The sequence below is a fragment of the Ipomoea triloba genome, chromosome 7 (assembly GCF_003576645.1).
Source record: "Ipomoea triloba cultivar NCNSP0323 chromosome 7, ASM357664v1".
Lineage (NCBI taxonomy): Eukaryota > Viridiplantae > Streptophyta > Magnoliopsida > Solanales > Convolvulaceae > Ipomoea > Ipomoea triloba.
Genome location: NC_044922.1, coordinates 26,956,172 through 26,971,327, shown reverse-complemented (window position 1 = coordinate 26,971,327; position 15,156 = coordinate 26,956,172). Strand labels below are relative to the sequence as shown.

General features: G+C 33.8%; 2 protein-coding genes across 2 annotated transcripts; both read right to left on the bottom strand.

Moving 5' to 3' along the window:
• Positions 1-585: 585 nt before the first annotated feature.
• LOC116024438 (transcription factor MYB16-like) lies at positions 586-5,711 on the bottom strand. Its single transcript, XM_031265331.1, has 5 exons — positions 5,579-5,711; positions 5,372-5,501; positions 4,025-4,237; positions 1,685-1,710; positions 586-971 (listed from the first exon to the last, which is right to left on the bottom strand). The coding sequence occupies exons 1-5, from the start codon at positions 5,709-5,711 to the stop codon at positions 586-588; spliced, it is 888 nt and encodes a 295-aa protein (XP_031121191.1).
• A 6,880-nt stretch (positions 5,712-12,591) lies between these two features.
• LOC116024437 (transcription factor MYB16-like) lies at positions 12,592-14,338 on the bottom strand. Its single transcript, XM_031265329.1, has 3 exons — positions 14,206-14,338; positions 13,998-14,127; positions 12,592-13,366 (listed from the first exon to the last, which is right to left on the bottom strand). The coding sequence occupies exons 1-3, from the start codon at positions 14,336-14,338 to the stop codon at positions 12,592-12,594; spliced, it is 1,038 nt and encodes a 345-aa protein (XP_031121189.1).
• Between the last annotated feature and the right edge of the window lie 818 nt (positions 14,339-15,156).

Sequence of the window (15,156 nt, the reverse complement as noted above, 5' to 3'; positions counted from 1 at the left end):
ACTTGTGAGCCCATCTTGTTTCCGGATAAGATAGTCTGCTCACTTCCCACTGGTTTCCTTAAGGCTTGAAGTCCCTGTAAGGAATTTGCAATATGGATTGTTGATCCAGAATCAATCCACCAAGTATTAGTGTTAACTTCAGACATATTAGATTCATAACATACAAATGAGGATAGATTACCTTTGTTCTCAAGCCATTTCTTGAATTTGACGCAATCTATCTTAAAGTGTCCTTTCTTTTTACAGAAAAAACACCTTTGCATCTTCTTTATGTCAGCTTGAGGTTGGCTTTTTCCCTTAGCCTTAGTGGTACTACGAGATTTGCCCTTTCCTTGCGGTATGGAAAGCATAACACTTTCACCCATTTCCATTGAAAGCCTTTCCTCCTCTTCAACACACATGGTCATTAAATCAACGATAGACCAATTTTCCTTATGCGTGTTATAAGAGATTTTAAATGGCTCATAATGATGTGGAAGTGTATTTAACACATGATGTACCACAAAGGTATCCGGCAAAACTACCCCGAGTTTTTTCAGTTGGTTTGTTATATCCTGAAACTTCATAATGTACTCACGTACACCCTTAACAGTGTTTTAAACGAAGGGAAGAAAATTTCATAATAAGGGTGCTAGTTAAAGACTTCACTGAGCTGGCATATTGAGCGTCAAGGGCCTCAAGCAAGGGCTTGACATCTGTATATGCGTCAACAATACCACGAACTGAATCCGAAACATTAGACTTGATCAAAATTACACTGAGCCGATTGGATCTCTCCCATCGCTCATATAGTGCAATTTCATCAGGTGTACTTGAATTTGTAGGGATTTGTGGTTTATTGTTATTGACAGCATAGTCCAACTCTTTCCACCCTAAATTCAAGAGAATCCTTTCTTTCCAAATCTTATAGTTGTCACTACAGAGTTGGGGAATTTGAATGGTCAAATCAGTATGAGTAACGGGTTGAGATGCTGTAAAGACCAAAAGGTTCATATCAGTTTTGAGGCACACATAGAACCGAATTGCATACATTACCAATGTAAATGATGCATAAGATAGACTCGAATGCCATAAAAATTACCTGTGGGCTAAATTTTTACGCATAATGAATCTATCAAAACTTAATGGTGGAAACGGAATGGGTACGATTATAGTTTGATTTTCCACACATAATAACAAAACTACCAAACTGTATGCCGATACATAATTGCCTGTGGGCGAAATTATGATCACAGCTCAGTATTTTATTCCAATTAATCATACAAATGTAACAAAATTGCCTGTGGGCGAAATTTTATTATATTACGTATGATTGATCGCAATTTATGCCTAAACTTTATGTGATTTATTAAAACTTAATATACAATCTCAATTAAATTAAAGATGCTGTGGCTACTCCTTAATTAACTAAAATCGTATTATCACATCGGCATAGATTTATTTAAAGCCTAACAAACAAATTGTACTGACATATGATAAACAATTCCCAAGTATACTCCCAGGAAAGTTGGTAGGTGCTAAGGCTCCTTTAAAAACCAACTCCTTAGACAGAGTAGGGTCGCAAGGGGACTAGTAGCAATATGGCTGAAGGCACTATGGCAATTTCAGCCAGCAAGGCGTTTTAAGCCAGGCCATAGAACTTGTGTTCCTCCCCAAGAACTTTCCCTGGTTCATGCATTCTCACATTCAATGTACAATAGTTTGGAAGTCCTATATGAATGTAAATTCACTTACAGTTAAGGCTTTAAATAGGGTATACTATCCTTTTAGGATTCTTTAATGTGCCAATAATTAGACACAATTGAAGATCGATAATATGCCTAATCTATCCTTAAAAGGCACTAATTCACCTAAAAGGCACTATACCATGCATAATAAACATTTAATTCAAACCTACAAGGCTCTAAATTCATCCTTAAAGAACATGCTTTTCTAAATATATAATTATAACAATCAAATAATTATTGCAATAAATATACAAAGCATGCTCAAATTATGCATATTAACAAACTCATACTTCACAATTAAATTGCAATACTTAAACAATTTAATGTACACCTTAATATTAAATCAAAATTCAAATGGCAAATGTAGATCTTAATATTTGCTACAAATTGAATAATGATTTAAATTAATGAGAGATTAGCTTGAACAAATCAGGATATATGAAAGCCTAATATGATGAAGAGAAATTTTCTTAATGGATAGGCCCAAAAGCTTTAAAATTAAATAGGCCTTGAATTTGAATTTAATCCAAATAACTCAAATAAGCCCAATTAATTTTAAAAGAAACCCTTAGCCAAAATGGGCCAAACATAACCCATCCTTTCAATCCCTTTCCATCAGATTCTTTAATTAGCCATATATTTTGTTCAAACCATCCAAATCCAAACCTAGCTGCTCTTATTCTTCATCTTGCGCAGCCAGACAGTGAGAGAGACACAGAAGCAACCAAAAGAGATGGAAGCAATGTTTAATACTCAATCTCGTCGCAGTCATCTCACCTCAACACCACCTGCCGCCCACCGCTCCAGTCGTCGACGTCACCATCTCCGTCACCGGTCAACGGAGAGCGACAAATCGGAGACCAAATAGGAGCAAATACGAACGACAGTAGAGGTTTGTTTTATGATTTTATTTCAAAGAAATTCATGCCATATTCCAAATAAAACCTTTGAAGAATTTTGTATATATATATATATAAAGTCAAAAATTATATATATGCATACACTGTAAATTCAATATATCTATATCTTAGGCATATATACATACAAACAAATCAACCAAGCAGAGGTTTTATTGGCTCTGATACCAACTGTAAGAATAAATAGGAAGCATATAGGATCTAACCTCCAGCCATAGTTAATTGTTTGTTGATGCCTGAACTGCTGCAAAAGAGTTTTTTTTTTTTTTTTTAATCTCTCACTTTCACAACCCTCTTAGATGGTGTATGAGTCTTAATATATTGTGCAGTGAGAGGATTATAGAGCCTTTTTATAGATGCAGTCCATCAATGCACTATTCCAATTATTTCCTACTGTTTAACTGTTTGCACCACTTATGAACAGAAAAATGGCATTTCATTATAATGACCTTTCAGAAATCATAGTGGGATTCAATATCTTAATAATGAGATAATGAATCCCTGATTTTAAGGGGATAGTGGATCCATGTTTTCTGCTGGTGGATCCACTTTCCTAATGAAAGTGACATTTATCTAACAGATCACATATTTGAAAGATATTTTTTTAAATGATATTTTTATTTATCTAAGGATTTTAAACAAACAAATAAAATGGACCCAACAAGAATTAATGATCAGAACTCAGAAGAACACTCTACCACAAATTCAGGTAGATCGCATGCAGTAGCAATCATAACCTTATTGTCTCCGAACGTACAAACAACATTATTAATCCTAATTCCTAAATGATTATTACTATTATTAAAGGCCACTAATAATCCTAATTAATAAATTAAGGATACTTATAAGTGATACGGAGTAATTAATTAGCAAGAAAACCGGCGAACCCACCGGAGACGCCACCAGATTGATTATTAAGGATCGATGCTGTTCCAGTAATGGCTGTTGTCTTCCACGTTGGCCGTGCCGTAGTTTCCGACGACATTGTCGTCGTCCAAATATCCTGTGAGGGTTTCCGGTGAAAGCTCCGGGAATCCATGAATGAAGGTTGGAAGCTCCGATAAGGGATCCATGGCAACGTGAGGGATTATGTCGTCGCGGGTGGGGTTAGGGTTTCCTATATTGGACTCGTGTACGTATGGAGTTTCCATGTAACATAAGTTTTGGTCGGAAAAGTTTAAGGTTGTCGGAGATTGATGTGGAGTTGCGTTTGGGACAAACGCGCCGCCATCTACATTGGATAAAACCCTCGTCCTTGGCGGTTTGGTCCACGTTTCTTGCCAAGCTTTTAGCACGTCGAGAGTCGGCGGGACTTTGGGCGGCGGCGGTGGATTATTGGTGGGCAGGCGGAAGGAGGAGTTTTGAGCTGAGCTGATGAACTTTGAGTGGCGAGCTTCGGCTTCGAGCCGGGCGGTTTCCCACTGAGCCATGTGGTTGAGATTGGCGGCTGAGCCGAAGGAGGAGTTTATCTTTGGCCTATGCGTCATTGGATCAATGCCCATCTTACTTAGTTTCTTCTTCAAATGAGTATTCCAATAGTTCTTTATCTCATTATCTGTTCTCTTTGGCAGGTGAGAAGCAATGGCTGACCATCTGTACTCCACAAAAATCAAGAATTTCTACCATTAGCATGGTTGAAAGATGTCATTTTGATTGAAATAACTCATTTTTATAAAATAGAATAATCGCTAAGCAGCCAAATAGGCGGCCTAATCGGTGCTTTAAAAACATAGTCGACACCTAGTAGGCCTAGACGGTCAGCGCCTATGCAGCCTAGTCGGCGGATCGCCTAGACCACTGATTATAGTGATGCGCTAGGCGGTTGTACGGCGCTTAGTGCCTAGACACCGATTAGGCAAGATTTTTGCAACACTGTCCATTAGTAAATAAACACTAATATCAGTTTTACATGATTTCAAATCGAGTTTGTATACGTCAGTAGAATCCATCCAAATTGTTCGGTTCTTGATAACTAGTTTCAAACTTGATTATGGTAGAAGCGACCTATTGAGTTTATTGGTTTGACTGTTTGAGTAGTTCAACTATAGAGTCTAAGATGATTTATGTTATTGTGGCCCTTTATCGATTCTAATCACAAAGCAGATTTACTTAGTACACACTCGGAAAGTCACTGCGAGTTTCTTTCGTTACTCAAAATAAGCAGAGTTTAAAATTAAAGGGACAACCCATCCAAATTGGTTTGGTTGTTATGACAGTATAATAGCCACAAGATTCCAAGTTTCCAATGAGTAGAGTAACCTAAACCTTTTTTATTTGAGTCGATTAGCTATAAACAACATAGGCCGATTTACATCTTTGTGATCATTTATCATTTATGATCATAAGATGGTGGTAGGTACCAAGTGCCATATGTCCTAGGATCAAATCAAACCTCAATTCAAACTCCTAATTGAAGCATGTGCTTCATCTCAACTAAAAGGCTAAGTTGATAGTTAGATTGCATATTTATTGTTTGAATCCTTTTATTTATTTTTATTTTTTTTACCCTTGACAAGGGTAAGAGAATATATTTGTACTTTTGATTCATATCAAATTTTAAATTTTTTTAAAAAATATTTATTCGTATATATCTTTGATTTCATCTTAATTAACTTGTCCCCACTCAAAAGAATTCCTGGATCCACCCTCGCAAGTACACACCCTCAAATAGTGACTACGAATTTTTCACCTTATCTAAAAAAGTAGAGTTTGAATATGATTAGTTACCTATTTCCAAGAAAAGCATGGAGCTGAATGACGGATTGTTCTTCCTGCAGACTAAAGTTTCCTCTTTTAATGTCAGGTCTCAAGTAGTTAGTCCATCTTAGTCTGCAGCTCTTCCCACATCTTTGCAGCCCTAAACAAACATTTCCAAAAAAAGTCAATGCAAACCATAACTAACCAGAAAGCTAAAAGAAAGACTGTATAGAATACCAGCTTTTTCAGGCAAAGCTTGCCAGCTTCCATGGCCGTACTGCTCAATGTAAGCCAACAACTGCTTGTCTTCCTCAGGTGTCCATGGCCCTTTCTTCAACCCTACCTTTTCACAGCACGGTGAACTTTCCATTCTGTTCAACCCTATAGAGACAGAGAGAGATAAATGTGGATTATGTTGTAGGATTCGGGGGCAAGGAGAATCTAACTGTATAAAAAAAAAAGAAAAAAGAAAAAAAAAAGAAGAAGAATAAATAGATGAGAGCTGAGAAATAATGACAATATCAAATGCTACGTCTACTTCCTTGTTGTACTATCATGGTGGACCTCCTATTTTAGCAATATGATTGGCTTTCCTGCTAAATACGGACCTCCTATTTTAGCAATAGTTTATTATTTTTTTTTTTTTGAATTTTTTTTTAGCAATAGTTATATTGTGGACCAGGCCGGTTCAATATATGTATTTTTAGATGATAAATTGTATACCTATTACAATTACGTATATATTATGTAACTTTAGTTACATAATATATTAATTGAAATTACATAATATGTTAATTGCAAGTACATAATTTGAATGTCATTTTAGGCTAAAGTTCAAAATGTAATGTCGACCCTAATCCGTGGTAATAATTTGCACTTATTAAAGGTGTCGGGATTCAGTTAACGATGATTTTTATAGTATTAAATTTAGCATTAGTATATATAAAAATTATATATTTAAAAACGACATTAAAAGTATATACTATTAAACACAAAAAATTAAATTTAACAATTAAGAAACGTACAAGAATAACTTTATTTTCCTTGATTTCAAGGAAAGTGAGAACTTTCTCGACAATTAAGAGGTGGGAAAGTTAATCCCATGCGTGGTGCAGATTTTGAGTTACGAAAATTTCAATCAATAAGTAACCGCTTTTTCCTGAAATCTTCTTTTTAGACCATTGATCTCTAGCTTTTAATGACACAAATCTATTCACACAAACTCATGGAAAAGAGTTGACTTATGGAAAATAGCGAATTCATCATATGCTTAGTACTGTCAAAGTGGGCTGAAACCCGCAGGACAGGTACTGTCAAAGTGAGTAGAAACCCGTGAACTGGTCCGCACCCACCCTGCGGTGGGGCAGGCTAGGGCTAAAAAAAATAGCCTGCAAAAGAGGAGGCCAGGCCATAAGGCTAAATTAAAGAAAGAAGCAGCCTCCAGCCTCCAGCACCTCACCTCGCTTCCAACCTCCAGCTTTGCCCGCTCCATCAGTCGCTAGTCGTCATCACGCCACTCCAGTCGCCGGTCACCGCTACAGCGCCTCACCACACCGCTCCAGCCGCCACCACGCCATTCCAGTTGTAGGGTACGTGGAATTGGAATGGTTACCTATATTGATGTTTGGTTATGTATGACCCGGTAATGGAAATAAAAATTTTAAAAATTCAAAAATAAAAAATCAAAGCAATTGATCCTAATATTATGACATTCAAAGCACTAATATGGACAAAAAATCAAAACAAAAATATGAGGGATGTAGTGAAGAGGCAATAGATCAAGAGTTGACAGATGAGGAGGGATAAGATGAAATGATACTCGTTTTTAATTAGAGAATGCGATTTTTAATTGAAGGGGTAACCAAATTCCATGTGTTTTAAAAAGTTGTCAACAAAACAACAATTATGATTTTAAATCTCATTCCTAGTGTGTAAACCTATGAACCAAACACCCCTTAATTGATCCAAGGGTTGTCATTATACTCCCCATTTTTTTTTATTATATTATATATCATGATAGTATTGCACTAGTCAAAAATGTGAGATGAATAACTAAAATGACAATCTCTCATTATAATTACAAGCAATAAGGACGAAAATCATACTGAAAATATAGGGCCTGTTTTCTAACTGAAAATTTTCTCCAGTTTTCTGGAAATTTTGAAAATTGGAGAACAGAAAACAGAAATTATGTTTACTAGCACAGTTTTCCATTTTGAAAACAGGAAACAATTTTTCAGTTTTCTAGAAAACTGAAACACTATTAAAAACTGTTTTCTAAATAGAAAACAGAATCAGCTATCATCTATTAGACTATATGTCACTATAACCACATTCTCACCATCATCTACTTACATATTTATTCATTACTATGATTACAATCATTATCATCTTTTACTTGTCATCATCTTATATCTTTTCTACTTGCATTACTTATTTAAACATAACTTATTTGTTTATGCTTAAAATATCATTCACATTATCAAAATTAAAATTTGAAATCTATACCACGTTTTATATTTTGATTGAACTTAATTGGTTATTGCTCCAGATATTTTTAATTATGTTATATCGGATACAAGTTTGGTCCAAATATTGGATATCAAAATTTCACATATATTATTATATTAGAATTTAAAATAAAAATTATATATTATATACATGTCATTCAAATTAATATATCCAAAAAAATATTTTAAATATTAGCTCAAAAAATGTTAATATTATCTAAACTAAATTTTATGTGAACTTAATAGGTTATTAGTTATGTTATATACAATAATAAATTTGGTTCGGATATCAAATGTAAAATTTTTTACATATATTGGACTTAAAAAATTATATTTATTCTACTTAAACCAAATATATTTTAAAATGTTTTAAATATAAGGTATAAAAATCACTAGAAATTAAACTTATGTTAATTTTATAACGTTAATCTAAAAAAAAATTGAAAAAAAAGTGTTAGTAAACAAGTTTTCTAAACAAAAAATAGCTAGAGAATGAAAAACAGAGAATGAAAACTAAAAAATTAGAAAACAAAAAATAGAAAACAATTTTCTGTTAGTAAACAAGCCTAAATTTTCCCTTACTATATTACTATTGCTTAAGATTTTGTCCAAAGTAAGACTAAATATATCACTTCTGTGATTAATTAAGAATGATATTACAATTTTATGTTAAATAGAAACAAAAGTTAAAATTATATTATTTTATAATTTAAAAATTAAAGTATAATTTTTCTACTTTGGGAGTGTGGCTGGGGAGCATCCTAAGACAAATCTAGCCCTACTCAAATCTAGCATCTTAGGACATATGGAGTAATTGATCTGGATGTAGCTAGTACTCAAATCTAGCCCCACTTTTCCAACTCCCAACTGCCAACTTATTAATTAATTTACACCAAGTATATGTTTTTCTCGTTTTAGGATTATTCATCAATAGGCTATGTTTTGCAAACCTAGCTGAAAATGTAGATGAAAGCTGAAAAATAGTTGAAAACTGAAAAGTTATAAGTTCGAAGCTGAAATTTGAAGAGCTGTTAAGCTAGCTGTTATGCTTAAAAGTGTTTGGTAAAATTAGCTTTTTGATAAGCTGATAAATGTAAAATGACTAAAAAGGACATCTTCATACAATTTAAATAGTTTAAATTTAAATAGGTTTGTTTATATATTTAAAAATAAAATAGTGAAATCAATATATTTTAATAAAATATAAAGTAAGATCATATATTTGAAAACATATAAAGTAAAACAAAATGTTTATAATTCATAAGATTAAATCATACAAAAATCAATGTTCAAACAAAAATGTCAAATTGAAATTACAACTAAACATATTGAAGAAAAAAAGTCAAAAAGATTTAGCCAAAAACGTTTTAATTAAGAAGTGTAAATGATGTCATTTCTTTAAAATATTAAGGTTAAAGATGGAAAAAAAAATAGGAAGCTACTAGCTTATTTTGAAACGTTACATTAGGTAGCATTCAAAAATAAGATCTTATTTTAAGCGTCTGGCTTATTTTAGAAACATTACCAAACAAAGCTTATAGTTTATTAGTAGCTTAAAATAAGCTATAAGCTCCTAAATAAGCTCTGCCAAACAGAGTCATAGTATTAAGAATCCAACTACCTTAAAACTTAAGAATAAGGTCTAAATTTAACCACCGAACATAATCTACAAGTGTAATGTTCTACAAGTGTAATTAGGTCATTGAAAAAAAAAACTAAAAGAAATGTAATTAAATCACTGAACACTCCAAATGTATGCAATTTCACTTAATTACAGGTTACCATCCAGCATGTACAAGAGGCAAATTATATCATGGACCAGGGTTTACCTTGCATTGTAGACCCGGGTCCAAAAATAACTTTCAGATTCAGTATCTGTAGTTGACACATTTTGTACATGTAGTTGACAATTTCTATACATGTAGTTATCATATTATGTGGCAACAATTATCAAGTTATTTGTTTACACGTACAGAAACAATTAACTGTGGGTACAGAATGTGTTAACTGAAGGTACAGATCGAATTTATGTATTAAGGTTCACAATGCAATATGAACATTGGTCCATGGTATAACAATTGTGTACCAGAAGAGTTCGTCTTGGTGTGTGACATTAATTAGCTGGTCAAGAAAACATGAAATCAGACCCCAAAAAATAGAAATTTGCATCACTTTAGGAAGAACCTGTATTATTTTAGACTAAGGGTGTGTTTGAAAACCCAGAAAATGATTTCCAAAAATAATTTTTTGAGTTTCTTATGTTTGGATACGCTTGAAAAATGCAGTCAACTGAAACAATTTTCGCTGACCGTGGAAAAACAAGCTATTTTTTTTCGAAAATGACATCCACCAAATTTTGGCGGAAGTCATTTTCCAGAGTTAGCTTAGTGGTGTTTCAGCCATAATGGCCAAAGCTATCGTTTCCGGTGGAGACCAGTATGTACTAGTCTCCACCAAAACCAGAGCAGATCTACTCTAATTTCCGCCGGAAACCATGCTTTTAAAAATTTTTTAATAAATAAAATTATTATAAATATTATTATAAAATTTTTTATATTTTAAATAAAATAATTAAAATGTAAAATTATATAATTTTACACATTTTTCAGAAAATAAACCAAATACATCAAAGAAAATATTTTCTAAAAAATGACTCATTTTGCAAAAAATATTTTCTAGAAATTAATTTCATAATTTCCAAAGTCACCCTAATGACCAAAAACACTTCGTTTGATTCCAAACTTGGACTTTTTGGTTTACTAATTCAAACGTTTTCTTACATAGAAAACAGTGGTCACGTTTTTAAGTATAAACCTCCACCATTTATATTTTGGAATTGATAAACAATTAATTAATGAGATTCATAATTATCATTAAAAAAAAAAAGAAACAACAACAACAACAGATTAATGTCAATGGCTAAACACAAAATATTCAAATTCTATTACTAAACACAAAAATTGTTCTCAAAAAAAAAAAAAAAAAAAAACTAAACACAAAAATTCAAAATTAAAAATTGCAAGAAAATATTAATGAAAATAAGTAAAGAATATATAATTAGTTTGACTAATATATAGTAACCATGACGGATAAAATTGGACAAATGAAATATTATATTACTCCGTATTATATATAGAATATTCCTAACCATATGAGAACCACCCTTATGTTTGTGGACAAATTCAATCCATTGATTGGCAAGATCTGATAGATGGAAAATTATGTAAAAATGAGCGGAGTCATTTTCATAAATATTACAAATTTTTAAAATGATCGGATCATTTTTCACAAATATTACAAAATTTTGTTTATTTTCAACCGTTAGATCTATTAGATCATGGTTTGGATTTGCCCACAAATTTTCACCCGGAGAATGGTTCTTACCTGATTATGGAAAAGAAATGGCAATGTTATCTTGTTATGACTCTGAAGCGTTGGTGCAGGTCCTTGCTAATGATTCGAGAATGGGTCCCTATGACTCCACTCTTATTGCCGATTGCACATGGTTGATTCGGTCTTTTCAGGAGTTCAAGATCTTGCATGTTTTCCGGGAAGGGAATCGATGTGCTGACTTCCTAGCAAATCTTGGGCAGATCTCTACATGAGGCACGATGATTTTGGATCATCCTCTGGAAGGGATGAATGTTCTCTTGACCCGTGATGCGCGGGGTGTTACCTATAGTAGGTGGCACTAGTTCTCGGGATCCCTAGGATCCCTTTCTCTCACCAAAAAAAAATGTACATCTTGTTCTACACGGACTCGCTTGGAGCTTTGAGACCTATCACCTTTATTATTGATTCAATTTTTTGTATACTTCACTACTTGACAAGCTTTTCAGTAAATATTTTTATTAATATTTATAATTTTTACTGCAACGGTAACAACATGTACGAATTAATTTATTTATCTTTAAATTTTTAATCTGTCATTGCAGATTGAGTTATGATTGTGCACATTTCATAAATATTAACAGATCCATAAAATGGAAAAACAAATCATATAAATGGAAGGTTATTAACTGAAATGAAAAAGCTAGTAGTTAACATCAAAGTATGAGTTTAACTTTGAAAGAAGAGACGAGTGGGTAGACCATAATTCTCGTATTTGAAGGTCACGATTTACTTTCTTATTAACATCATATCTAACAATCATTATACCGTGGATTGTATCCCTGACATATATCATGTTTATTTTTTGATATACTATCATCTGTGTCATTGTTGGGGATGCATGAATTTTTATTTTATTTTTTAAATTTTTTATTGGAAGGTGGCAGCTCAATTCAAACGGGAACTGAAACACCAATGTAGATCACATATTTGAAAGATATTTTTATTTATCTAAGGATTTTAAACATACAAATAAAATGGTCCCAACAAGAATTAATGATCAGAAGAACACTCAGCCACAAATTGAGGTAGATCGCATGCAGTAGCAATCATAACCTAATTGTCTTAGAACGTACAAACTGACATTATTTCTTTTAACACTATTGTCTCTATTATAATATAGTATCTGTTCTTAGCTACTTTTCTCAACCAAAGCACGAAGAGCCAATATTGCCTCCACTAAGGTTCGAACCCATCCCTCCCATGTGGGAGTGCAACTGGGTGCGACTAAACCACAAGATCTTTGGCACAAACTGATATTATTAATCCTTAGTGATTATTATTATTATTAAAGGCCACTAATAATCATAATTAATTAATTAAAGATACTTATAAGTGATAATTAATTAGCTAGAAAACCGGCGAACCCACCGGAGACGCCACCAGATTATTAAGGATGCTATTCCAGTAACGGCTGTTGTCTTCCAAGTCTGCCGTGCCGTAGTTTCCGACGACATTGTCGTCGGCAAAATATCCTGTGAGGGTTTCCGGTGAAAGCTCCGAGAACCCATGAATGAAGGTTGGAAGCTCCGATAAGGGATCCATGGCAACGTGCGGGATTATGTCGTTGCCGGTGGGGTTAGGGTTTCCTATATTGGACTCGTGTACGTATGGAGTTCCCATGAAACATAAGTTTTGGTCGGAAAAGTTTAAGGTTGTTAAGTTTTGGTTGGAAAAGTTTAAGGTTGTTAACTTTTGGTCGGAAAAGTTTAAGGTTGTCGGAAATTGATGTGGAGTTGCGTTTGAGACAAACGCGCCGCCGTCTAGATTGGATGAAACCCTCGTCCTCGGCGGTTTGGTCCATGTTTCTTGCCAAGCTTTTAGCATGTCGAGACACGGCGGGACTTTTAGCGGCGGCGGCGGCGGCTTGTGGTGAGGTGAGATAAGAGAGGAAGCGATGAACTTAGAGGGGCGGACGAGGCGAGCTTCGGCTTCGAGCCGGGCGGTTTCCCACTGAGCCAGGTGGCTGAGATTGGCGGCTGAGCCGAAGGAGGAGTTAATCTTTGGCCTATGCGTCATTGGATCAATGCCCATCTTACTAAGTTTCTTCTTCAAATGGGTATTCCAATAGTTCTTTATCTCATTATCTGTTCTCTTTGGCAGGTGAGATGCAATGGCTGACCATCTGTACTCAACAAAAATCAAGAATTTCTCCCATTAGCATGATTGGAAAAATGGTCTGGTAGACCTAGGCAGTTAGCGCCTAGGTAGTGCGCTTAAGCGGCCTAGTCAGCTGACCGCCTAAACCACCGATTATGATGAATTAATGATACACTAGGCGCTCGCAGAACGCTTAGTGCTTAGCCGCCGATTATGCAAGATTTTTGCTACACTGCCCATTAGTAAACCAACACTAATATCAATTTTACATGATTTCAAAAGTGGAGTTTGAATATGTCAATAGGGCAATCCAACCAAATTGTTCTGTTCTTGGTAACTAGTTTCAAGTTTGACTCTAGTAGAAGCGATCTATTGAATTTATTGGTTTGACTGTTTGAGTAGGTCAACTATAGAATCTAAGTTAATTTATCTCATTGTGATTTTTTATTGATTATAATTACAAAATAGATTTACCCAATACACATACTCTGCAAGTTTGAAATTAAAAGAATAACCCAGCCAAATTTGTCTGTTGTTATGACTTAATAATTAACCACAAGGTTCCAAGTTTCCAATGAGAGCTGCCTAAACTTTTTTTGTTTGAGCTGATTAGCTATAAACAACATAAAAAGTAGAGTTTGAATATGATTAGCTACCTATTTCCAAGAAGAGCATGGAGCTGAATGATGGATTGTTCTTCCTGCAGACTAAAGTTTCCTCTTTTAATGCCAGGTCTCAAGTAGTTACTCCATCTCAGCCTGCAGCTCTTCCCACATCTTTGCAGCCCTAAACGAACATTTCCAAAAAAAGTTAATGCAAACCCTAACTAACCAGAAAAGCTATAAGAAAGACTGTATAGAATACCAGCTTTTGCAGGCAAAGCTCGCCAGCTTCCATGGCCGTACTGCTCAATGTAAGCCAACAACTGCTTGTCTTCATCAGGTGTCCATGGTCCTTTCTTCAACCCTACTTTTTCACAGCACGGTGACCTTCCCATTCTAATCAACCCTATAGAGACACAAAGAGAAAAAAAGTGGATTCTGTTGTAGGATCTGGGGGCAGGGAGAATCTGTATAAAAAAGAAGAATAATAAATGGATGAGAGCTGAGAAATAATGGCAATATCAATTGCTTCGTCTACTTCCATTTTTTCCCTAAACAAAGGACCTCCTATTTTAGTATATTGTGGACCAGGCCGGTTCATTATACCTATGGTGGATCCTAAGCAGATTATGTTATGTCTTTCTGAGTAATATATTACAGTATGTATTTTGACTATTTTCAGTTAATAAATTGTATACCTATTACAATAACATATAGATTAAGTAATTTCAGTTACATAATATATTAATTGAAAATACATAATATGTTAATTGCAATTAAGTACATAATTTGAATATTATTTTTTATCAAAGTTCAAAATGCAATGTCAATCTTGATCCATAGTAATAATTTGCACTTATTATAAGTGTCGGATTTAATTAACGATGATTCTTATAGTAATAATAATAATAATAATATAATAATAATAATAATGGAACAGAATGAATATTAAATAGTTTTTTTTATTAAAATATTTTTTAATTAAAATATAGTAATACATTTTATGAGTATAAAAAATTATTATATATTAATCAATACAAAAAAACACAAAAATAACAACGGACCGATTCCGTCATTAAATAAGGGAAATCCGTTGTTAATGTGATTAGCGACGGAAATGGTCTATCGCTAAAAAGCGCGTCGCTAAAGCTTAGCGACGCAATTTTTTTTTTTCCGTCGCTAACTTTAGCAAGGGAAATTTTCATCGCCTAAA

What these genes read in the sequence shown, in the direction of transcription:
- LOC116024438 (XM_031265331.1), bottom strand. Translation starts at nt 5,711, where the DNA reads ATGGAAAGTTCACCGTGCTGTGAAAAGGTAGGGTTGAAGAAAGGGCCA. An exon ending in CATGCTTTTCTTGGAAATAG is followed by an intron (nt 4,238 to 5,371) that starts GTAACTAATCAT and finishes TGTGGAGTACAG; the next exon opens with ATGGTCAGCCATTGCTTCTC. An exon ending in CAAACTATTGTACATTGAAT is followed by an intron (nt 972 to 1,684) that starts GTGAGAATGCAT and finishes TGGTCTTTACAG; the next exon opens with CATCTCAACCCGTTACTCAT.
- LOC116024437 (XM_031265329.1), bottom strand. Translation starts at nt 14,338, where the DNA reads ATGGGAAGGTCACCGTGCTGTGAAAAAGTAGGGTTGAAGAAAGGACCA. An exon ending in AGCTTTGCCTGCAAAAGCTG is followed by an intron (nt 14,128 to 14,205) that starts GTATTCTATACA and finishes ATGTTCGTTTAG; the next exon opens with GGCTGCAAAGATGTGGGAAG. An exon ending in CATGCTCTTCTTGGAAATAG is followed by an intron (nt 13,367 to 13,997) that starts GTAGCTAATCAT and finishes TGTTGAGTACAG; the next exon opens with ATGGTCAGCCATTGCATCTC.